Below are 24,789 nucleotides of genomic sequence, written 5' to 3'. Positions count from 1 at the left end.
TGGTCACGCGAGGATGGACAGAAAGTGTGGGTCCCGGGAAAGTGGCCAGAAGGTGCGAGTTGTGGGAAGATGGACAAAAGGTGAGGGTTGCGGGAAGATGGACAGAAGGTGCAGGTCCCATGAGGATGGACAAAAGGAGTTGGTCCCTGGAGGATGGACAGATGGTGCGGGTCTCAGGAGGATGGACAGAAGTTGAGGGTCCTGAGAGGATGGACAGAAGGTTTGAGTCCCGGGAGGATGGACAGAAGGTGCGGGTTTAGGGAGGCTGGAAAGAAGGTGCTGGTCCCAGGAGGATGGACAGAAGGTGTGGGTTGCAGGAGGATGGATAGAAGGTGCGGGTCCCGTGTGGATGGACAGAAGGTGCGGGTCCCGTGTGGATGGACAAAAGGAGCTGGTCCCTGGAGGATAGACAGAAGGTGCGGGTTGCTGGAGGATGGATAGAAGGTGCGGGTCCCGTGTGGATGGACAGAAGGGGCGGGTCCCGTGTGGATGGACAGAAGGTGCGAGTCGCAGGAGGATGGACAGAAGGTGCAAGTCATGGGAGGATGGACAGAAGGTGCGGGTCCCGGAAGGATGGACAGAAGGTGCAAGTCGCGGGAGGATGGACAGTAGGTGCAAGTCGTGGGAGGATGGACAGAAGGTGCGGGTCCCGGGAGGATGGACTGAAGGTGCACGTTGCGGGAGGATGGAAAGAAGGTGCGGGTCCAGGGAGGATGGACAGAAGGTGGGGGTCCAGGGAGGATGGACAGAAGGTGCAAGTCGCAGGAGGATGGACAGAATGTGCGGGTCCAGGGAGGATGGACAGAAGGTGCAAGTCGTGGGAGGATGGACAGAAGGAGCGGGTTTAGGGAGGTTAGAAAGAAGGTGCTGGTCTCGGGAGAATGGACAAAAGGTGTGGGTCCCGGGAGGATGGACAGAAGGTGCGGGTCGCGGGAGGATGGACAGAAGGTGCGAGTCATGGGAGGATGGACAGAAAGTAGCCACACCTAGAGAAGAGAGGTATGTTCTCAGTCAACAAAGACTGATTCCTGGAAAGCAGGGGTCTCAAACATGTAGCCCCTCAGGTTGTTGTCTGTGGCCCTTGAGGAGTGTGACCACGGCAGCAGGCATATGGCCCAGAGGCCTCAGTGTAGGGGTGTGAGCACACCTGGAGTATGGGGGGCAGATTCTTTTCAGTGTTGGCAGGACCTGCCTAAATAATATTTTTTTTCCCTTTTATTTGGGTGACAGAACTGACGCCACAAACTTCAAAAAATGTTTTGATGGTTTAAATCTGCAAAATAAATGTAAGCAGTGTGTGCCGGAAATCTCAGATTTCTCATTCACTCTGCTGGTGTTGTACAATGCTGCGGCAAAAGAGAGCTTTATCCTGATCGAAAGCAGGTGATGGCTGATCCCTGGCAGCAGAGCGCTCCCGACTTCCCAGTGGAAGAGATGGCGCACAGATTCTGGTGGAGTCGGAGGAAACAGGGCAGCGCTTCCATCAGAGCGTCACCTCACAGTGTGGACAGGAGACCTGATAACAGAAGTCCAGGGCATGGCCGCCTCTAGAGATGCAGAGAGCGGCCATCTTTTCTTCTCCAGTCACACTCCGAGAGATGAGGTTCACGTTTTATTCAAGAAAAAAGAATTACACATCATGTCCGTACAGGAAAACAGTGCAACGGCCACAGAAATAGAGTCCCTTTAGGGTGTGATAACACTAGTCGCACCCGCGGCCATAGCAATAGAGACCCTATAGGGGGTGATAACACCAGCTGCACCCAGTGGTCATAGCAATAGAGACCCTATAGGGGGTGATAACACTAGTCGCACCCGCGGCCACAGAACTAGAGACCCTATAGGGGGTGATAACACCTGCCGCACCCACGGCCATTGCAATAGAGACCCTATAGGGGGTGATAACACCAGTCGCACCTGCGGCCATAGCAATAGAGACCCTATAGGGGGTGATAACACCAGTCGCACCCGCGGCCATAGCAATAGAGACCCTATAAAGGGTGATAACACCTGCCGCACCCAGTGGTCATAGCAATAGAGACCCTATAGGGGGTGATAACACCAGTCGCACCCGCGGCCATTGCAATAGAGACCCTATAGGGGGTGATAACACCAGTCGCACCCGCGGCCATAGCAATAGAGACCCTATAGGGGGTGATAACACTAGTCGCACCCGCGGCCACAGAACTAGAGACCCTATAGGGGGTGATAACACCTGCCGCACCCACGGCCATTGCAATAGAGACCCTATAAAGGGTGATAACACCTGCCGCACCCAGTGGTCATAGCAATAGAGACCCTATAGGGGGTGATAACACCAGTCGCACCCGCGGCCATTGCAATAGAGACCCTATAGGGGGGTGATAACACCAGTCGCACCCGCGGCCACAGAACTAGAGACCCTATAGGGGGTGATAACACCAGTCACACCTGCGGCCATAGCAATAGAGACCCTATAGGGGGTGATAACACCAGCTGCACCCATGGCCATAGCAATAGAGACCCTATAGGGGGTGATAACACTAGTCGCACCCGCGGCCACAGAACTAGAGACCCTATAGGGGGTGATAACACCTGCCGCACCCATGGCCATAGCAATAGAGACCCTATAGGGGGTGATAACACCTGCCGCACCCATGGCCATAGCAATAGAGACCCTATAGGGGGTGATAACACCTGCCGCACCCAGTGGTCAGTGTGTGGGTGTCATATTGTACATATATCTGACCATATCCTACAGCCTCTGTATGAGCCAAGATATATGCAAACACTGGAAACATTAAATCAAATTATGTTGCTACTCAATAAGAAGTACTTACAAAAAGTGAAAGTTCTTAGCGCATAAATTGGCCAATTCATGAATGCTCATCAACCACGACGAGGTGACCTCCCTCTGATGGGCCCACTGGACATGTCTCTCAGTTTAGATTTAATGTCTTCAGTGAGTACGTATATCTTGGCTCATACAGAGGCTGCGGTTCCCTTTTTCTATATAATGCAGTCATCACAGCTAACACCTATTCACACTTCGGAGGTGCTCGGCCTTAGAAACCGATCAGGAGCCTCCGCTCACAACTGCTGCGTTTTGTTTCTGATGTAATGAAGGTGACTGATCCTGAGGTCGACCACCGGCGCAGTGAGTTCAGCTCTGGATGTGACTGGAGTCGCCAAACACAAAGGGTTAAAACCAGGGATTCAAAAAGTGGTGGAAGTGTTCATGTAGATGGTAAGGTGACTGATGGCGATCTATGGCCTGCGCATTGCATGCCCCATTATCAGTGCAGATACAAGGACCTGATAGCGCAGGGTCAAGTAGTGCATGCGCCTAGCCCCCTAGTGTCAGTGTAGCACCACGCGAGGGTCCTGCCTCCTGGGGTGAACTCCGGCGACAGGTTTAGTATTGCAGCATCCGACAATCCGATCAGATCGCTCAACAACTTCACAATCTCCGGCTGGGTCTCATCTTAACGAGGCAGGAAGAGAAAACGGAGACCCCCACTCAGCATGCAGTCAGTGGGGTCAATGACCCCTCTCCCACCGGTATCAACAGCAGGGACCAGTGTATGACCCAAAACCCACCACGTGAAGACAGAGGGACAACCATAACCAATGATTCCCCCACATGTATTCAGAAGCCCCCCTCCCCGTGTATGACACATCCCCCATAACCACCGACAGTGGGACCCACTATGTGCGATGCCCCCACATGCAAATTTCTGTAGTATCGGTACTCCGCTCTCAGCGTCCAGAAGATTCAGCCTGGTGCATGCCCAACCTAGCTCGTCAGGTTACAGGCCAACTGTGGGAAGAGTCACGTCATATTCCTGGGGTCCAGGGAGGAGAACAGAGAAGTACGATGGAGGACAGAGGAATCCAGGGAGGAGAATAGAGAAGTCCGATGAAGGACAGAGAAATCCAATGGAGGACAGAGGAATCCAGGGAGGAGAATAGAGAAGTACGATGGAGGACAGAGTAATCCAGGGAGGAGAATAGAGAAGTACGATGGAGAACAGAGGAATCCAGGGAGGAGAATAGAGAAGTCCGATGAAGGACAGAGAAATCCAATGGAGGACAGAGGAATCCAGGGAGGAGAATAGAGAAGTACGATGGAGGACAGAGTAATCCAGGGAGGAAAATAGAGAAGTCCGATGAAGGACAGAGTAATCCAGGGAGGAGAATAGAGAAGTACGATGGAGAACAGAGAAATCCAATGGAGGACAGAGGAATCCAGGGAGGAAAATAGAGAAGTCCGATGAAGGACAGAGTAATCCAGGGAGGAGAATAGAGAAGTACGATGGAGAACAGAGAAATCCAATGGAGGACAGAGGAATCCAGGGAGGAGAATAGAGAAGTACGATGGAGGACAGAGAAGTCCAATGGAGGACAGAGGAATCCAGGGAGGAGAATAGAGAAGTACGATGGAGGACAGAGAAATCCAATGGAGGACAGAGGAATCCAGGGAGGAGAATAGAGAAGTCCGATGAAGGACAGAGAAATCCAATGGAGGACAGAGGAATCCAGGGAGGAGAATAGAGAAGTACGATGGAGGACAGAGAAGTCCAATGGAGGACAGAGTAATCCAGGGAGGAGAATAGAGAAGTACGATGGAGGACAGAGAAGTCCAATGGAGGACAGAGGAATCCAGGGAGGAGAATAGAGAAGTACGATGGAGGACAGAGAAGTCCAATGGAGGACAGAGTAATCCAGGGAGGAGAATAGAGAAGTACGATGGAGGACAGAGAAGTCCAATGGAGGACAGAGGAATCCAGGGAGGAGAATAGAGAAGTACGATGGAGGACAGAGAAGTCCAATGGAGGACAGAGGAATCCAGGGAGGAGAATAGAGAAGTACGATGGAGGACAGAGAAGTCCAATGGAGGACAGAGGAATCCAGGGAGGAGAATAGAGAAGTCCGATGAAGGACAGAGAAATCCAATGGAGGACAGAGTAATCCAGGGAGGAGAATAGAGAAGTACGATGGAGGACAGAGAAGTCCAATGGAGGACAGAGGAATCCAGGGAGGAGAATAGAGAAGTACGATGGAGGACAGAGAAGTCCAATGGAGGACAGAGGAATCCAGGGAGGAGAATAGAGAAGTACGATGGAGGACAGAGAAGTCCAATGGAGGACAGAGGAATCCAGGGAGGAGAATAAAGAAGTACGATGGAGGACAGAGAAGTCCAATGGAGGACAGAGGAATCCAGGGAGGAGAATAGAGAAGTCCGATGAAGGACAGAGAAATCCAATGGAGGACAGAGTAATCCAGGGAGGAGAATAGAGAAGTACGATGGAGGACAGAGAAGTCCAATGGAGGACAGAGGAATCCAGGGAGGAGAATAGAGAAGTACGATGGAGGACAGAGAAGTCCAATGGAGGACAGAGGAATCCAGGGAGGAGAATAGAGAAGTACGATGGAGAACAGAGAAATTCAATGGAGGACAGAGGAATCCAGGGAGGAGAATAGAGAAGTACGATGGAGGACAGAGAAGTCCAATGGAGGACAGAGGAATCCAGGGAGGAGAATAGAGAAGTACGATGGAGGACAGAGAAGTCCAATGGAGGACAGAGGAATCCAGGGAGGAGAATAGAGAAGTACGATGGAGGACAGAGAAGTACAATGGAGGACAGAGTAATCCAGGGAGGAGAATAGAGAAGTCCGATGAAGGACAGAGAAATCCAATGGAGGACAGAGTAATCCAGGGAGGAGAATAGAGAAGTACGATGGAGGACAGAGAAGTCCAATGGAGGACAGAGGAATCCAGGGAGGAGAATAGAGAAGTACGATGGAGGACAGAGAAGTCCAATGGAGGACAGAGGAATCCAGGGAGGAGAATAGAGAAGTACGATGGAGAACAGAGAAATTCAATGGAGGACAGAGGAATCCAGGGAGGAGAATAGAGAAGTACGATGGAGGACAGAGAAGTCCAATGGAGGACAGAGTAATCCAGGGAGGAGAATAGAGAAGTCCGATGAAGGACAGAGAAGTCCAATGGAGGACAGAGGAATCCAGGGAGGAGAATAGAGAAGTCCGATGAAGGACAGAGAAATCCAATGGAGGACAGAGGAATCCAGGGAGGAGAATAGAGAAGTACGATGGAGGACAGAGAAGTCCAATGGAGGACAGAGTAATCCAGGGAGGAGAATAGAGAAGTACGATGGAGGACAGAGAAGTCCAATGGAGGACAGAGGAATCCAGGGAGGAGAATAGAAAAGTACGATGGAGGACAGAGAAGTCCAATGGAGGACAGAGTAATCCAGGGAGGAGAATAGAGAAGTACGATGGAGGACAGAGAAGTCCAATGGAGGACAGAGGAATCCAGGGAGGAGAATAGAGAAGTACGATGGAGGACAGAGAAGTCCAATGGAGGACAGAGGAATCCAGGGAGGAGAATAGAGAAGTACGATGGAGGACAGAGAAGTCCAATGGAGGACAGAGGAATCCAGGGAGGAGAATAGAGAAGTCCGATGAAGGACAGAGAAATCCAATGGAGGACAGAGTAATCCAGGGAGGAGAATAGAGAAGTACGATGGAGGACAGAGAAGTCCAATGGAGGACAGAGGAATCCAGGGAGGAGAATAGAGAAGTACGATGGAGGACAGAGAAGTCCAATGGAGGACAGAGGAATCCAGGGAGGAGAATAGAGAAGTCTGATGAAGGACAGAGAAGTCCAATGAAGGACAGAGAAGTCCAATGGAGGACAGAGTAATCCGGACGACAGAGTAATCCGGAGGACAGAGTAATCCGGAGGACACAGAAATCGAGGGAGGAGAACAGAGAAGTCTGATGGAGGACAGAGGAATCCAGGGAGGAGAACAGAAGTGAGATGGAGGACACATGAATCCGGAGGACAGAGGTATCCAGGGAGGAGAACAGAGAAGTACAATGGAGGACAGAGGAATCCAGGGAGGAACACAGAGAAGTCCGATGGAGGACAGAGGAATCTGGAGGACAAAGGAATCCAGGGAGGAGAACAGAGGAATCTGGAGGACAGAGGGGTCCAGAGGAGGACAGAGGAATCTGGAGAAGTACAGAGGAATTCAGGGGACACTGGAATCTTATTGAGGACACAGGGGTCCAGAGAGAATAAGAACAGAGAGAGCCAAAGGAAGAAAGGGGGGGGGGGGGGGCGAGGAATCCAGGGGTCATAGAAATCAGTATGAGGAGGAGAAGGGGGGACAGAGTAAACTGGAGAAGGACAGAGGGATACAAAGGAGAACCAGAACAGAGAAATCCAAAGGAGTAGGACACATGAATAAAAATATAAAAAAGGAGGTCAGACAAATCTGGAGGTCAGAGGAATCTGGATGAGTGAGGGGGGCAGAGGAATCTAGAGAACAGAGGCATCAGAATTAGGAGGATAGAGGAATCCAGAAGATAACACAGAATCCTAGAATGGTAGACAGAGGAATTCATAGGAGGATAGAGGAATATGGAGGAGGGAACATAAGTCTGAAGAAGGACAGAGAAATTAGGAGGTAAGAGGAACACAGAAGAATCTGGAAGATAGAGTGGTCTAGAGGACAACAAAGAAATCTGAAAGAGAAGGGCAGGGAGCAAAGAAATCCAAAAGAGGACAAAAATCTGGAGGATAGAGGAATCTAGAAGAGAAGGGTTGACAGAGGAATCTGAAGGACAGAGGGGGGGGACGCAGGAATCTGAAAGAGAGCAGAGGGGTGTGGAGGGGAGACAACAGAGAAATCTGAAGGTCAAAGGAATATGAATGATGGGAGAGGGACAGAGGAATCTGGATGAGGATGAGAGGGGAAAAAGAGTGATCTGGAGGACAGAGGGGTCCACAGAAGATTAAGGAAATCAAAAGGATAAGGCTAGAGAAATCTGGATGAAGATTGAGGGAGTGGGGAACAGAGGACACCATACCAAGGAATTCAGAGGGCAAAGAAGAATCAGAAGAATCTGAAGAAGGAAACAAAGTCTGAAGGACAGAAAAATCGGGAGGTCAGAGTAATCTGGAGTAGGACAGAGAAATCCAGAGGAGGAAAGACTAATCTGGAGGACAGAATGGTACAGTGGAGAACAAAGAAATCCGAAGGACAGAGGAATCCAGCGGTTGGAAGAATCTGGATGGAGTATAGTAACATAGTAAGGCCGAAAAAAGACATTTGTCCATCCAGTTCAGCCTATATTCCATCATAATAAATCCCCAGATCTACGTCCTTCTACAGAACCTAATAATTGTATGATACAATATTGTTCTGCTCCAGGAAGACATCCAGGCCTCTCTTGAACCCCTCGACTGAGTTCGCCATCACCACCTCCTCAGGCAAGCAATTCCAGATTCTCACTGCCCTAACAGTAAAGAATCCTCTTCTATGTTGGTGGAAAAACCTTCTCTCCTCCAGAATACCCCCTTCTGCCCGTTACCTTCCTTGGTATAAACAGATCCTCAGCGAGATATTTGTATTATCCCCTTATATACTTATACATGGTTATTAGATCGCCCCTCAGTCGTCTTTTTTCTAGACTAAATAATCCTAATTTCGCTAATCTATCTGGGTATTGTAGTTCTCCCATCCCCTTTATTAATTTTGTTGCCCTCCTTTGTACTCTCTCTAGTTCCATTATATCCTTCCTGAGCACCGGTGCCCAAAACTGGACACAGTACTCCAAGTATGGAGGAGACAACAAGACTGGAGGACAGTGGTGTCTGAAAAAGGATGTTTCTGGAGGACAAGGGGGTACAGCCGTGGATTACTCATCTATCCACATAGATAAAGACACATACTGTAGAAGGTCCGGGTGTGTCATGATAAAGCTGTCGTGATAGTGTACTCTTCAGGGCTCCAGCTGTACTGTCCCGACAGTGTACTCTTCAGTCCTCTAGATGTACTGCCCTAACAGTATACTCTTCAGGCCTCCGGCTGTAATGCCCTAACAGTGTACTCTTAGGTCCTCTAGATGTACTGCCCTAACAGTGTACTCTTCAGGCCTCCGGCTGTACTGCCCTAACAGTATACTCTTCAGGCCTCCGGCTGTAATGCCCTAACAGTATACTCTTCAGGCCTCCGGCTGTAATGCCCTAACAGTGTACTCTTCAGGCCTCCGGCTGTACTGCCCTAACAGTATACTCTTCAGGCCTCCGGCTGTAATGCCCTAACAGTGTACTCTTCAGTCCTCTAGATGTACTGCCCTAACAGTGTACTCTTCAGTCCTCTAGATGTACTGCCCTAACAGTGTACTCTTCAGTCCTCTAGATGTACTGCCCTAACAGTGTACTCTTCAGGCCTCTAGATGTACTGCCCTAACAGTGTACTCTTCAGTCCTCTAGATGTACTGCCTCAACAGTGTACTCTTCAGGCCTCCGGCTGTACTGCCTCAACAGTGTACTCTTCAGTCCTCTAGATGTACTGCCCTGACCGTGTACTCTTCAGTCCTCTAGATGTACTGCCCTAACAGTGTACTCTCCAGTCCTCTAGCTGTACTGCTTTAACACTGTACTCTTCAGTCCTCTAGATGTACTGCCCTGACAGTGTACTCTTCAGTCCTCTAGATGTACTGCCCTGACCGTGTACTTCTCCACTGGTTCCCTCTGAACAGTCTTTTCAGGTTGGAGCTGTTTCCGATATCAGTGACTCTGCCTGATCGTCAGCATTCTGTACATTCACATTGTTGCTTGGGATTTTGCATTAGTTAATGAGCCGTATGCAGTAGCGGCCATCACACTCATGCACTATACACAACAGCCGCTCAGCGATGGCTCCGGCCTATTGGCCTTTTGACTGCCAGCATTATTATTGGGTTTGTTCTGCATTGCACAAGGTTAATGCCACGTCCATGGATTTTATCACCATGGGGTCCGGTCTGGTGACGACGTATTGCTCCCGTGTACCCGGCGTTCAGTTGGTGCCATGTTCATATCTCCGACCTACCCACATCAATCTTCCGGGAGGCCGGGCCCAGCTCCACCTTACAGACTCGCTGGGCGAAGTTTAGGGAGCAGACAGTCTCACCGATGTTACTCTCCAGTGGGGACACCTGTATTGGGAGAGAATATATGAGCAATGCGGTACTCTCCGTGTACCCCGTGGTGTATCCCACCCACGATGTACCCTACTCTACCGAGTATACCACCCACCATGTATCCTGCTCTACTGAGTATACTACCCACCATGTATCCTGCTCTACCGAGTATAACACCAACCATGTACCCTGCGCTACCGAGTATACCACCCACAATGTACCCTGCTCTACCGAGTATAACACCAATCATGTACCCTGCTCTACCGAGTATAACACCCACCATGTATCCTGCTCTACCGAGTATAACACCCACCATGTATCCTGCTCTACCGAGTATAACACCCACCATGTATCCTGCTCTACCGAGTATACCACCCACAATGTACCCTGCTCTACCGAGTATAACACCCACCATGTATCCTGCTCTACCGAGTATAACACCAACCATGTACCCTGCGCTACCGAGTATAACACCCACCATGTATCCTGCTCTACCGAGTATAACACCCACCATGTATCCTGCTCTACCGAGTATAACACCCACCATGTATCCTGCTCTACCGAGTATACCACCCACCATGTATCCTGCTCTACCGAGTATAACACCAACCATGTACCCTGCGCTACCGAGTATACCACCCACAATGTACCCTGCTCTACCGAGTATAACACCCACCATGTATCCTGCTCTACCGAGTATAACACCAACCATGTACCCTGCGCTACCGAGTATAACACCCACCATGTATCCTGCTCTACCGAGTATAACACCCACCATGTATCCTGCTCTACCGAGTATAACACCAACCATGTACCCTGCGCTACCGAGTATAACACCAACCATGTACCCTGCGCTACCGAGTATACCACCCACCATGTATCGTACTCTACCGAGTATACCACCCACCATGAATACTGCTCTACCGAGTATAACACCCACCATGTACCCTGTGTGTTGTGAATTCTGTGGCTGAATTCACTCCTGTAGTCACAAGTGGTACTGCATCTTCTGAGCTTCCTCTCTCAGGTGTTCTGGTGAGCTCGTTGGCTGCTTTGTTATTTAACTCCACCTGATTCTGTCTTCCTTGCTCCTTGTCAATGTTCCAGTGTTGGATCTGAGCTTCTGGATCTTTCCTGTGGCCTGCTGCTCTGCTTAGATAAGTGCTTTTTGCTTTTGTTGCTTCTTTTTCTGTCCAGCTTGTCTTTTCGTTTTGTTGGAAGCTCTGAGACGCAAAGGGTGTACCGCCGTGCCGTTAGTTCGGCACGGTGGGTCTTTTTGCCCCCTTTGCGTGGTTTTTTGCTTTAGGGTTTTTTGTAGACTGCAAAGTTCTCTTTGCTATCCTCGCTCTATCTAGAATATCGGGCCTCACTTTGCTGAATCTATTTCATCCCTACGTTTGTCTTTTCATCTTGCTAACAGTCATTATATGTGGGGGGCTGCCTTTTCCTTTGGGGTATTTCTCTGAGGCAAGTCAGGCTTGTTTTTCTATCTTCAGGCTAGTCAGCTCCTCAGGCTGTGCCGAGTTGCATAGGTAGTGTCAGGCGCAATCCACAGCTGCCTTTAGTTGTGTTTAGGTTAGGTTCAGGTATTGCGGTCTACAGAGATTCCACGTCTCAGAGCTCGTTCTATTGTTTTTGGGTTATTGTCAGATCACTGTATGTGCTCTGATTGCTGGCACACTGTGTCACTGGATTGCCTACATAACAGTACAAGGAGCCCCACTAATGATTCTCAATAGAGGGAAAAAAGAAGTTCTGACATCATTTTTTTTTCTCAGCTCTGTGTTCAGTCTTTTTTTTCCCCTAGACATTTGGGTGTTTCAGGACACAGGTGTGGACATGGATATTCAGGGTCTGTGCTCTTCAATGGATAATCTCGTTACAAATGTACAAAGGATTCAAGATACTATTGATCAGAAATCTATGTTAGAACCAAGAATTCCTATTCCTGATTTGTTTTTTGGTGATAGAACTAAGTTTCTTAATTTCAAAAATAATTGTAAGCTATTTCTGGCCTTGAAACCTCATTCTTCTGGTAATCCAGTTCAACAGGTTTTGATTATTATTTTTTTTTTGCGCGGCGACCCTCAGGACTGGGCATTTTCTCTTGCGCCAGGAGACCCTGCATTGAGTAATGTCAATGCGTTTTTCCTGGCGCTCGGATTACTTTACGATGAGCCTAATTCAGTGGATCAGGCTGAGAAAAATTTGCTGGCTTTGTGCCAGGGTCAGGATGATATAGAAGTATATTGTCAGAAATTTAGGAAGTGGTCAGTACTCACTCTGTGGAATGAATCTGCGCAGGCAGCTTTGTTCAGAAAGGGTCTCTCTGAAGCCCTTAAGGATGTCATGGTGGGATTTCCTATGCCTGCTGGTTTGAATGAGTCTATGTCTTTGGCCATTCAGATCGGTCGACGCTTGCGCGAGCGTAAATCTGTGCACCATTTGGCGGTATTGTCTAAGATTAAACCTGAGCCTATGCAGTGCGATAGGACTATGACCAGAGTTGAACGGCAAGAACACAGACGTCTGAATGGTCTGTGTTTCTACTGTGGTGATTCCACTCATGCTATTTCTGATTGTCCTAAGCGCACTAAGCGGTCCGCTAGGTCTGCCGTCATTGGTACTGTACAATCCAAATTCCTTCTGTCCATTACCTTGATATGCTCTTTGTCGTCGTTTTCTGTCATGGCGTTTGTGGATTCGGGCGCTGCCCTGAATCTGATGGATTTGGATTATGCTAAACGTTGTGGGTTTTTCTTGGAGCCTTTGCGGTGTCCTATTCCATTGAGAGGAATTGATGCTACACCTTTGGCCAAGAATAAACCTCAATACTGGGCCCAGCTGACCATGTGCATGGCTCCTGCACATCAGGAAGTTATTCGCTTTCTGGTGTTGCATAATCTGCATGATGTGGTCGTGTTGGGGTTGCCATGGCTACAAACCCATAATCCAGTATTGGATTGGAATTCCATGTCGGTATCCAGCTGGGGTTGTCAGGGAGTACATGGTGATGTTCCATTTTTGTCTATTTCGTCATCCACTCCTTCTGAGGTCCCAGAGTTCTTGTCTGATTACCGGGATGTATTTGAAGAGCCCAAGTCCGATGCCCTACCTCCGCATAGGGATTGTGATTGTGCTATCAATTTGATTCCTGGTAGTAAATTCCCTAAAGGTCGATTATTTAATTTATCCGTGCCCGAACACGCCGCTATGCGCAGTTATGTGAAGGAATCCCTGGAGAAGGGACATATTCGCCCATCGTCATCACCACTGGGAGCAGGGTTCTTCTTTGTAGCCAAGAAGGATGGTTCGCTGAGACCGTGTATTGATTACCACCTTCCTAATAAGATCACTGTGAAATTTCAGTATCCCTTGCCATTGTTATCTGACATGTTTGCTCGGATTAAGGGGGCTAGTTGGTTCACTAAGATAGATCTTCGTGGTGCGTATAATCTGGTGAGAATCAGGCAAGGAGATGAATGGAAAACTGCATTTAATACGCCCGAGGGTCATTTTGAGTATCTAGTGATGCCGTTCGGACTTGCCAATGCTCCATCTGTGTTTCAGTCTTTTATGCATGACATCTTCCGTGAGTATCTGGATAAATTCCTGATTGTTTACTTGGATGACATTTTGATCTTCTCTAATGATTGGGACTCTCATGTGAAGCAGGTCAGAATGGTTTTCCAGGTCCTGCGTGCTAATTCTTTGTTTGTGAAGGGATCAAAGTGTCTCTTCGGTGTGCAGAAAGTTTCATTTTTGGGGTTCATCTTTTCCCCTTCTACTATCGAGATGGATCCGGTTAAGGTACAGGCCATCCAGGATTGGACTCAGCCGACATCTCTGAAAAGTCTGCAAAAATTCCTGGGCTTTGCTAATTTTTATCGTCGCTTCATCTGTAATTTTTCTAGCATTGCCAAACCATTGACCGATTTGACCAAGAAGGGTGCTGATTTGGTTAATTGGTCTTCTGCTGCTGTGGAAGCTTTTCAGGAGTTGAAGCGTCGTTTTTGTTCTGCCCCTGTGTTGTGTCAGCCAGATGTTTCTCTTCCGTTCCAGGTCGAGGTTGATGCTTCTGAGATTGGAGCAGGGGCGGTTTTGTCACAGAGAGGTTCTGGTTGCTCAGTGTTGAAACCATGTGCTTTCTTTTCCAGGAAGTTTTCGGCTGCTGAGCGTAATTATGATGTGGGCAACCGAGAGTTGCTGGCCATGAAGTGGGCATTCGAGGAATGGCGTCATTGGCTTGAAGGAGCTAAGCATCGCGTGGTGGTATTGACTGATCATAAGAACCTTACTTATCTCGAGTCTGCCAAGCGCTTGAATCCTAGACAGGCCCGTTGGTCGTTATTTTTTGCCAGCTTCGATTTTGTGATTTCGTACCTTCCGGGCTCTAAAAATGTGAAGGCGGATGCTCTGTCTAGGAGTTTTGTGCCCGACTCTCCGGGTTCATCTGAGCCAGCGGGTATCCTCAAGGAAGGAGTCATTGTGTCTGCCATCTCCCCTGATTTGCGGCGAGTGTTGCAAAAATTTCAGGCGAATAAACCTGATCATTGTCCGGCGGAGAAACTGTTCGTCCCTGATAGGTGGACTAGTAAAGTTATCTCTGAACTTCATTGTTCGGTGCTGGCCGGTCATCCAGGAATCTTTGGTACCAGGGAGTTGGTTGCTAGATCCTTCTGGTGGCCATCTCTGTCACGGGATGTACGTACTTTTGTGCAGTCCTGTGGGATTTGTGCTAGGGCTAAGCCCTGCTGTTCATGTGCCAGTGGGTTGCTTTTGCCCTTGCCGGTCCCAAAGAGGCCTTGGACACATATTTCGATGGATTTCATTTCTGACCTTCCCGTTTCTCAAAAGATGTCAGTCATTTGGGTGGTCTGTGATCGCTTTTCTAAAATGGTCCATCTGGTGCCCTTGGTTAAATTGCCTTCCTCCTCTGATTTGGTGCCTTTGTTCTTCCAGCATGTGGTTCGTTTGCATGGCATTCCTGAGAATATTGTTTCTGACAGAGGTTCCCAGTTTGTTTCAAGGTTTTGGCGAGCCTTTTGTGGTAGGATGGGCATTGACCTATCTTTTTCCTCGGCTTTCCATCCTCAGACTAATGGCCAGACCGAACGAACCAATCAGACCTTGGAAGCATATCTGAGATGTTTTGTTTCTGCAGACCAGGATGATTGGGTGTCCTTTTTGCCGTTGGCTGAGTTCGCCCTTAATAATCGGACCAGCTCGGCTACCTTGGTCTCTCCATTTTTCTGCAATTCTGGGTTCCATCCTCGTTTCTCTTCAGGACAGGTTGAGTCTTCGGACTGTCCTGGTGTGGATTCTGTGGTGGACAGGTTGCAGCAGATCTGGACTCAGGTAGTGGACAATTTGACCTTGTCCCAGGAGAAGGCTCAACTTTTCGCTAATCGCAGACGCCGTGTGGGTCCCCGACTTCGTGTTGGGGATCTGGTTTGGTTACCTTCTCGTCATATTCCTATGAAGGTTTCCTCTCCTAAATTTAAACCTCGTTTTATTGGTCCGTATAGGATTTCTGAGATTCTCAATCCTGTGTCTTTTCATCTGACCCTCCCAGACTCCTTTTCCATACATAATGTATTCCATAGGTCGTTGTTGCGGAGATACGTGGCACCTATGGTTCCATCTGTTGAGCCTCCTGCCCCGGTTTTGGTGGAGGGGGAATTGGAGTATATTGTGGAGAAAATTTTGGATTCTCGTGTTTCTAGACGGAAACTCCAGTATCTGGTTAAATGGAAGGGTTATGCTCAGGAAGATAATTCCTGGGTTTTTGCCTCTGATGTCCATGCTCCAGATCTTGTTCGTGCCTTTCATGTGGCTCATCCTGGTCGGCCTGGGGGCTCTGGTGAGGGTTCGGTGACCCCTCCTCAAGGGGGGGGGTACTGTTGTGAATTCTGTGGCTGAATTCACTCCTGTGGTCACAAGTGGTACTGCAGCTTCTGAGCTTCCTCTCTCAGGTGTTCTGGTGAGCTCGTTGGCTGCTTTGTTATTTACCTGATTCTGTCTTCCTTGCTCCTTGTCAATGTTCCAGTGTTGGATCTGAGCTTCTGGATCTTTCCTGTGGCCTGCTGCTCTGCTTAGATAAGTGCTTTTTGCTTTTGTTGCTTCTTTTTCTGTTCAGCTTGTCTTTTCGTTTTGTTGGAAGCTCTGAGACGCAAAGGGTGTACCGCCGTGCCGTTAGTTCGGCACGGTGGGTCTTTTTGCCCCCTTTGCGTGGTTTTTTGCTTTAGGGTTTTTTGTAGACTGCAAAGTTCTCTTTGCTATCCTCGCTCTATCTAGAATATCGGGCCTCACTTTGCTGAATCTATTTCATCCCTACGTTTGTCTTTTCATCTTGCTAACAGTCATTATATGTGGGGGGCTGCCTTTTCCTTTGGGGTATTTCTCTGAGGCAAGTCAGGCTTGTTTTTCTATCTTCAGGCTAGTCAGCTCCTCAGGCTGTGCCGAGTTGCATAGGTAGTGTCAGGCGCAATCCACAGCTGCCTTTAGTTGTGTTTAGGTTAGGTTCAGGTATTGCGGTCTACAGAGATTCCACGTCTCAGAGCTCGTTCTATTGTTTTTGGGTTATTGTCAGATCACTGTATCTGCTCTGATTGCTGGCACACTGTGTCACTGGATTGCCTACATAACACCTGTGCTACCGAGTATAACACCCACCATGTACCCTGCGCTACCGAGTATACCACCCACCATTTATCGTACTCTACCGAGTATACCACCCACCATGTATACTGCTCTACCGAGTATAACACCCACCATGTATCCTGCTCTACCGAGTATAACACCCACCATGTATCCTGCTCTACCGAGTGTACCACCCACCATGTACCCTGCTCTACCGAGTATACCACCCACCATGTATCCTGCTCTACCGAGTATAACACCCACCATGTATCCTGCTCTACCGAGTATAACACCCACCATGTACCCTGCGCTACCGAGTATAACACCCACCATGTATCCTGCTCTACCGAGTATAACACCCACCATGTACCCTGCGCTACCGAGTGTAACACCCACCATGTATCCTGCTCTACCGAGTATACCAAGCTCCATAGACCCTACTCTACCGAGTATACCACCCACCATGCATCCTGCTCTACCGAGTATAACACCCACCATGTATCCTGCTCTACCGAGTATAACACCCACCATGTATCCTGCTCTACCGAGTGTACCACCCACCATGTACCCTGCTCTACCGAGTATACCACTCACCATGATTCCTGCTCTACCGAGTATAACACCCACCATGTATCCTGCTCTACCGAGTGTACCACCCACCATGTACCCTGCGCTACCGAGTATACCACCCACCATGTATCGTACTCTACCGAGTATACCACCCACCATGTATACTGCTCTACCGAGTATAACACCCACCATGTATCCTGCTCTACCGAGTGTACCACCCACCATGTACCCTGCTCTACCGAGTATAACACCCACCATGTATCCTGCTCTACCGTGTATAACACCCACCATGTATCCTGCTCTACCGAGTATACCACTCACCATGTACCCTGCGCTACCGAGTATAACACCCACCATGTATCCTGCTCTACCGAGTATACCACCCACCATGTATCCTGCTCTACCGAGTATAACACCCACCATGTATCCTGCTCTACCGAGTATAACACCCACCATGTATCCTGCTCTACCGAGTATAACACCCACCATGTATCCTGCTCTACCGAGTATAACACCCACCATGTATCCTGCTCTACCGAGTATACCACTCACCATGTACCCTACTCTACCGAGTATACCACCCACAATGTACCCTGCTCTACCGAGTATAACACCCACCATGTATCCTGCTCTACCGAGTATAACACCCACCATGTATCCTGCTCTACCGAGTATAACACCCACCATGTATCCTACTCTACCGAGTATACCACTCACCATGTATCCTGCTCTACCGAGTATACCACCCACCATGTACCCTGCTCTACCGAGTATACCACCCACAATGTACCCTGCTCTACTGAGTATACCACCCACCATGTATCCTGCTCTACCGAGTATAACACCCACCATGTATCCTGCTCTACCGAGTATAACACCCACCATGTACCCTGCGCTACCGAGTATAACACCCACCATGTATCCTGCTCTACCGAGTATAACACCCACCATGTACCCTGCGCTACCGAGTGTAACACCCACCATGTATCCTGCTCTACCGAGTATACCAAGCTCCATAGACCCTACTCTACCGAGTATACCACCCACCATGCATCCTGCTCTACCGAGTATAACACCCACCATGTATCCTGCTCTACCGAGTATAACACCCACCATGTATCCTGCGCTACCGAGTGTACCACCCACCATGTACCCTGCTCTACCGAGTATACCACTCACCATGATTCCTGCTCTACCGAGTATAACACCCACTATGTACCCTACTCTACCGAGTATAACACCCACCATGTACCCTGCTCTACCGAGTATAACACCCACCATGTATCCTGCTCTACCGAGTATAACACCCACCATGTATCCTGCTCTACCGAGTATAACACCCACCATGTATCCTACTCTACCGAGTATACCAGTCACCATGTATCCTGCTCTACCGAGTATACCACCCACCATGTACCCTGCTCTACCGAGTATAACACCCACCATGTATCCTGCTCTACCGAGTATAACACCCACCATGTATCCTGCTCTACCGAGTATACCACCCACAATGTACCCTGCTCTACCAAGTATACCACCCACCATGTATCCTGCTCTACCGAGTATAACACCCACCATGTACCCTGCGCTACCGAGTATAACACCCACCATGTATCCTACTCTACCGAGTGTACCACCCACCATGTATCCTACTCTACCGAGTGTACCACCCACCATGTACCCTGCTCTACCGAGTATACCACTCACCATGTATCCTGCTCTACTGAGTATAACACCCACCATGTATCCTGCTCTAGCGAGTATAACATCCACCATGTATCCTGCTCTACCGAGTATAACACCCACCATGTATCCTGCTCTACCGAGTATAACACCCACCATGTACCCTGCGCTACCGAGTATAACACCCACCATGTATCCTACTCTACCGAGTGTACCACCCACCATGTACCCTGCTCTACCGAGTGTACCACCCACCATGTACCCTGCTCTACCGAGTATACCACCCACAATGTACCCTGCTCTACCGAGTATAACACCCACCATGTATCCTGCTCTAGCGAGTATAACACCCACCATGTATCCTGCTCTACCGAGTATAACACCCACCATGTATCCTGCTCTACCGAGTATAACACCCACCATGTACCCTGCGCTACCGAGTATAACACCCACCATGTATCCTACTCTACCGCGTGTACCACCCACCATGTACCCTGCTCTACCGAGTATAACACCCACCATGTATCCTGCTCTACCGAGTATAACACCCACCATGTATCCTGCTCTACCGAGTATACCACCCACAATGTACCCTGCTCTACCGAGTATAACACCCACCATGTATCCTGCTCTACCGAGTATAACACCCACCATGTATCCTGCTCTACCGAGTATACCACCCACAATGTACCCTGCTCTACCGAGTATAACACCCACCATGTATCCTGCTCTACCGAGTATACCACCCACAATGTACCCTGCTCTACCGAGTATAACACCCACCATGTATCCTGCTCTACCGAGTATACCACCCACCATGTATCCTGCTCTACCGAGTATACCACCCACAATGTACCCTGCTCTACCGAGTATAACACCCACCATGTATCCTGCTCTACCGAGTATAACACCCACCATGTATCCTGCTCTACCGAGTATAACACCCACCATGTATCCTGCTCTACCGAGTATACCACTCATCATGTACCCTACTCTACCGAGTATACCACCCACAATGTACCCTGCTCTACCGAGTATAACACCCACCATGTATCCTGCTCTACCGAGTATAACACCCACCATGTACCCTGCGCTACCAAGTATAACACCCACCATGTATCCTACTCTACCGAGTGTACCACCCACCATGTACCCTGCTCTACCGAGTATAACACCCACCATGTATCCTGCTCTACCGAGTATAACACCCACCATGTATCCTGCTCTACCGAGTATAACACCAACAATGTATCCTGCTCTACCGAGTATACCACCCACAATGTACCCTGCTCTAGCGAGTATAACACCCACCATGTATCCTGCTCTACCGAGTATAACACCCACCATGTATCCTGCTCTACCGAGTATAACACCCACCATGTATCCTACTCTACCGAGTGTACCACCCACCATGTATCCTACTCTACCGAGTGTACCACCCACAATGTACCCTGCTCTACCGAGTATAACACCCATCATGTACCCTGCTCTACCGAGTATAACACCCACCATGTACCCTGCTCTACCGAGTATAACACCCACCATGTATCCTGCTCTACTGAGTATAACACCCACCATGTATCCTGCTCTACCGAGTATAACACCCACCATGTACCCTGCGCTACCGAGTATAACACCCACCATGTAGCCTGCTCTACCGAGTATAACACCCACCATGTATCCTGCTCTACCGAGTATAACACCCACCATGTACCCTGCGCTACCGAGTATAACACCCACCATGTATCCTGCTCTACCGAGTATAACACCCACCATGTATCCTGCTCTACCGAGTGTACCACTCACCATGTACCCTACTCTATCGAGTATAACACCCACCATGTATCCTGCTCTACCGAGTATAACACCCACCATGTATCCTGCTCTACCGAGTATACCAAGCTCCATAGACCCTACTCTACCCAGTATACCACCCACCATGTACCCTGCGCTACCGAGTATAACACCCACCATGTACCCTGCTCTACCGAGTATAACACCCACCATGTACCCTGCTCTACCGAGTATACTAAGCTCCATGGACCCTGCTCTACCGAGTATAACACCCACCATGTATCCTGCTTTACCGAGTATACCGCCCACCATGTACCCTGCTCTATAGAGTATAACACACACCATGTACCCTGCTCTACCGAGTATAACACCCACCATGTACCCTGCTCTAGCAAGTATATCACCCACCATGTACCCTGCTCTAGCGAGCATACCACCCACCATGTACCCTGTGCTACCGAGTATCCCACCCACCATGTATCCTGCTCTACCGAGTATACCACCCAACCCACCATGTACCCTGCTCTAGCAAGTATATCACCCACCATGTACCCTGCTCTAGCGAGCATACCGCCCACCATGTACCCTGCTCTACAGAGTATAACACACACAATGTACCCTGCGCTACCGAGTATAACACCCACCATGTACTGTTCTGTGTTCCGACATCTCCCAGCATGCACCGTTCTGTATTCCGACATCTCCCAGCATGCACCGTTCTGTACACCGCCTTCTCCCAGCATGCACTGTTCGGTACACCGCCGTCTCCCAGCATGCACTGTTCGGTACACCCCCTTCTCCCAGCATGCACAGTTCTGTACACTGCCTTCTGTCAGCATGCACCGTTCTGTACACCGCCTTCTCCCAGCATGCACCGTTCTGCACACCGCCTTCTCCGAGCATGCACTGTTGTGTACACCGCCTTCTCCCAGCATGCACCGTTCTGTACACCGCTGTCTCCCAGCATGCACCGTTCTGTATACCGCTGCTGGTTCCCAGCATGTACCGTTCTGTATACCGCTGTCTCCCAGCATGCACAGTTCTGTATACAGCTGGTTCCCAGCATGCACAGTTCTGTATACAGCTGTCTCCCAGCATGTACCATTCTGTATACCGCTGGTTCCCGGCATGCACAGTTCTGTATACCGCTGGTTCCCGGCATGCACAATTCTGTATACAGCTGTCTCCCAGCATGTACCGTTCTGTATACAGCTGGTTCCCGGCGTGCACCGTTCTGTATACAGCTGGTTCCCGGCATGTACCGTTCTGTAAACAGCTGGTTCCCGGCATGTACCGTTCTGTATACCGCTGGTTCCCGGCGTGCACCGTTCTGTAAACAGCTGGTTCCCGGCATGTACCGTTCTGTATACCGCTGGTTCCCGGCATGCACTGTTCTGTAAACAGCTAGTTCCCGGCGTGCACTGTTCTGTATACAGCTGGTTCCCGGCGTGCACCGTTCTGTATACAGCTGGTTCTCGGCGTGCACCGTTCTGTATACAGCTGGTTCCCGGCGTGCACCGTTCTGTATACAGCTGGTTCCCGGCGTGCACTGTTCTGTATACAGCTGGTTCCCGGCGTGCACTGTTCTGTATACAGCTGGTTCCCGGCATGCACCGTTCTGTATACCGCTGGTTCCCGGCGTGCACCGTTCTGTATACAGCTGGTTCCCGGCGTGCACCGTTCTGTATACAGCTGGTTCCCGGCATGCACCGTTCTGTATACAGCTGGTTCCCGGCGTGCACTGTTCTGTATACAGCTGGTTCCCGGCGTGCACTGTTCTGTATACAGCTGGTTCCCGGCGTGCACCGTTCTGTATACAGCTGGTTCCCGGCATGCACCGTTCTGTATACAGCTGGTTCCCGGCATGCACCGTTCTGTATACAGCTGGTTCCCGGCGTGCACAGTTCTGTATACAGCTGGTTCCCGGCGTGCACTGTTCTGTATACAGCTGGTTCCCGGCGTGCACCGTTCTGTATACAGCTGGTTCCCGGCGTGCACCGTTCTGTATACAGCTGGTTCCCGGCATGCACAGTTCTGTATACCGCTGGTTCCCGGCGTGCACCGTTCTGTATACAGCTGGTTCCCGGCGTGCACCGTTCTGTATACAGCTGGTTCCCGGCGTGCACCGTTCTGTATACAGCTGGTTCCCGGCGTGCACCGTTCTGTATACAGCTGGTTCCCGGCGTGCACCGTTCTGTATACAGCTGGTTCCCGGCGTGCACCGTTCTGTATACAGCTGGTTCCCGGCATGCACTGTTCTGTATACAGCTGGTTCCCGGCGTGCACTGTTCTGTATACCGCTGTCTCCCAGCATGCACAGTTCTGTATACAGCTGGTTCCCGGCGTGCACTGTTCTGTATACAGCTGGTTCCCGGCGTGCACCGTTCTGTATACAGCTGGTTCCCAGCATGCACAGTTCTGTATACAGCTGGTTCCCGGCATGCACCGTTCTGTATACAGCTGGTTCCCGGCGTGCACTGTTCTGTATACCGCTGGTTCCCGGCGTGCACCGTTCTGTATACAGCTGGTTCCCGGCGTGCACTGTTCTGTATACCGCTGTCTCCCAGCGTGCACCGTTCTGTATACAGCTGGTTCCCGGCGTGCACTGTTCTGTATACCGCTGGTTCCCGGCGTGCACCGTTCTGTATACCGCTGGTTCCCGGCATGCACTGTTCTGTATACCGCTGTCTCCCAGCATGCACTGTTCTGTATACCGCTGGTTCCCGGCATGCACAGTTCTGTATACAGCTGGTTCCCGGCGTGCACTGTTCTGTATACCGTGGTCTCCCAGCATGCACCATCCCGTATAGTGGCAGCACCTGCACCATCATGACGGTCTTGTTGCCTTTGCCCAGGGAGTCCTGTAGCAGGTACGTGAGCTTGGAGTTCCTGAAGGGCACATGGCCTTGCTTGGCCCTCAGGGCCTGAATGACTTCACCCAGTGCGAGCAGAGACTTGTTTATATTCTGTGCTTCCTTCAGCCGGTCGCCCTCCGCCCCGGACTTGGACACCCGCTCTGAGCCCGCCAGATCGACCAGGTTCAGCTTACCTGTGGGGAGATGTCACGTGTCAGAGCTTCCCATGTGTGGTGCCACCATCCAAGTACTTGGCCTACTGCGCCTGTGTAGGGGGGAGTGCAGTGCATTGTGGGAGATAATAATAATAATTTTTATTTATATAGCGCCAACATATTCCGCAGCACTTTACATTATAGAGGGGACTTGTACAGACAATAGACATTACAGCATAACAATAAGCACATAACTCAACAGATACCAGGAGGAATGAGGGCCCTGCTGCTCGCAAGCTACAAACTATGAGGAAAAGGGGAGACACGAGAGGTGGATGGTAACAAATGCTATAGTTATTCGGACCAGCCATAGTGTAAGGCTCAGGTGTTCATGTAAAGCTGCATGAACCAGTTATCAGCCTAAGTATGTAGCAGTACAGACACAGAGGGCTAATACTGCATGAAGTGCATGAGAACATAGTGCGAGGAACCTGATTATGGTTTAAGTTTTGTGAATGGGCCACACAGGGATCGTTAGGTTAATGCATTGAGGCGGTAGGCCAGTCTGAACAAATTAGTTTTTAGGGCACGCTTAAAGCTGTGGGGATTGGGGATTAATCGTATTAACCTAGGTAGTGCATTCCAAAGAATCGGCGCAGCACGTGTAAAGTCTTGGAGACGGGAGTGGGAGGTTCTGATTATTGAGGATGCTAACCTGAGGTCATTAGCGGAGCGGAGGGCACGGGTAGGGTGGTAGACTGAGACCAGGGAGGAGATGTAGGGTGGTGCTGAGCCATGGAGTGCTTTGTGGATGAAGGTAGTAGTTTTGTACTGGATTCTGGAGTGGATGGGTAGCCAGTGTAATGACTGGCACAAGGTAGAGGCATCGGTGTAACGGTTGGTGAGGAATATGATCCTGGCTGCAGCATTCAGGACAGATTGGAGCGGGGAGAGTTTGGTAAGAGGGAGGCCGATTAGTAGAGAGTTACAATAGTCCAGACGAGAATGAATAAGTGAAACAGTCAGAGTTTTTGCAGAGTCGAAAGTAAGAAAAGGGCAAATTCTAGAAATGTTTTTGAGATGCAGGTAAGAAGAGCGAGCCAGTGATCGAA

The 24,789-nt window shown here is 49.8% G+C and overlaps 1 protein-coding gene across 1 annotated transcript in view; it reads right to left on the bottom strand.

Annotated features, from left to right (window-relative positions):
- Positions 1 to 8,817: 8,817 nt before the first annotated feature.
- The window catches only part of LOC138643520 (kinesin-like protein KIFC3), a gene marked incomplete at its 5' end in the record, with an annotated part of 110,477 nt that continues 94,505 nt past the window's right edge, over positions 8,818 to 24,789 (bottom strand). The window contains 2 exons of the mRNA XM_069732419.1: positions 8,818 to 9,993; positions 23,487 to 23,716. Of these exons, the coding sequence (XP_069588520.1) occupies positions 9,871 to 9,993; positions 23,487 to 23,716 (353 nt within the window). The remainder of the gene's footprint in view (positions 9,994 to 23,486; positions 23,717 to 24,789) is intronic.

The sequence above is a fragment of the Ranitomeya imitator genome, chromosome 6, assembly GCF_032444005.1.
Source record: "Ranitomeya imitator isolate aRanImi1 chromosome 6, aRanImi1.pri, whole genome shotgun sequence".
Taxonomy (NCBI): domain Eukaryota; kingdom Metazoa; phylum Chordata; class Amphibia; order Anura; family Dendrobatidae; genus Ranitomeya; species Ranitomeya imitator.
Note: the sequence above shows the minus strand (reverse complement) of the source record. Positions and strands in the feature narration are given on the sequence as shown.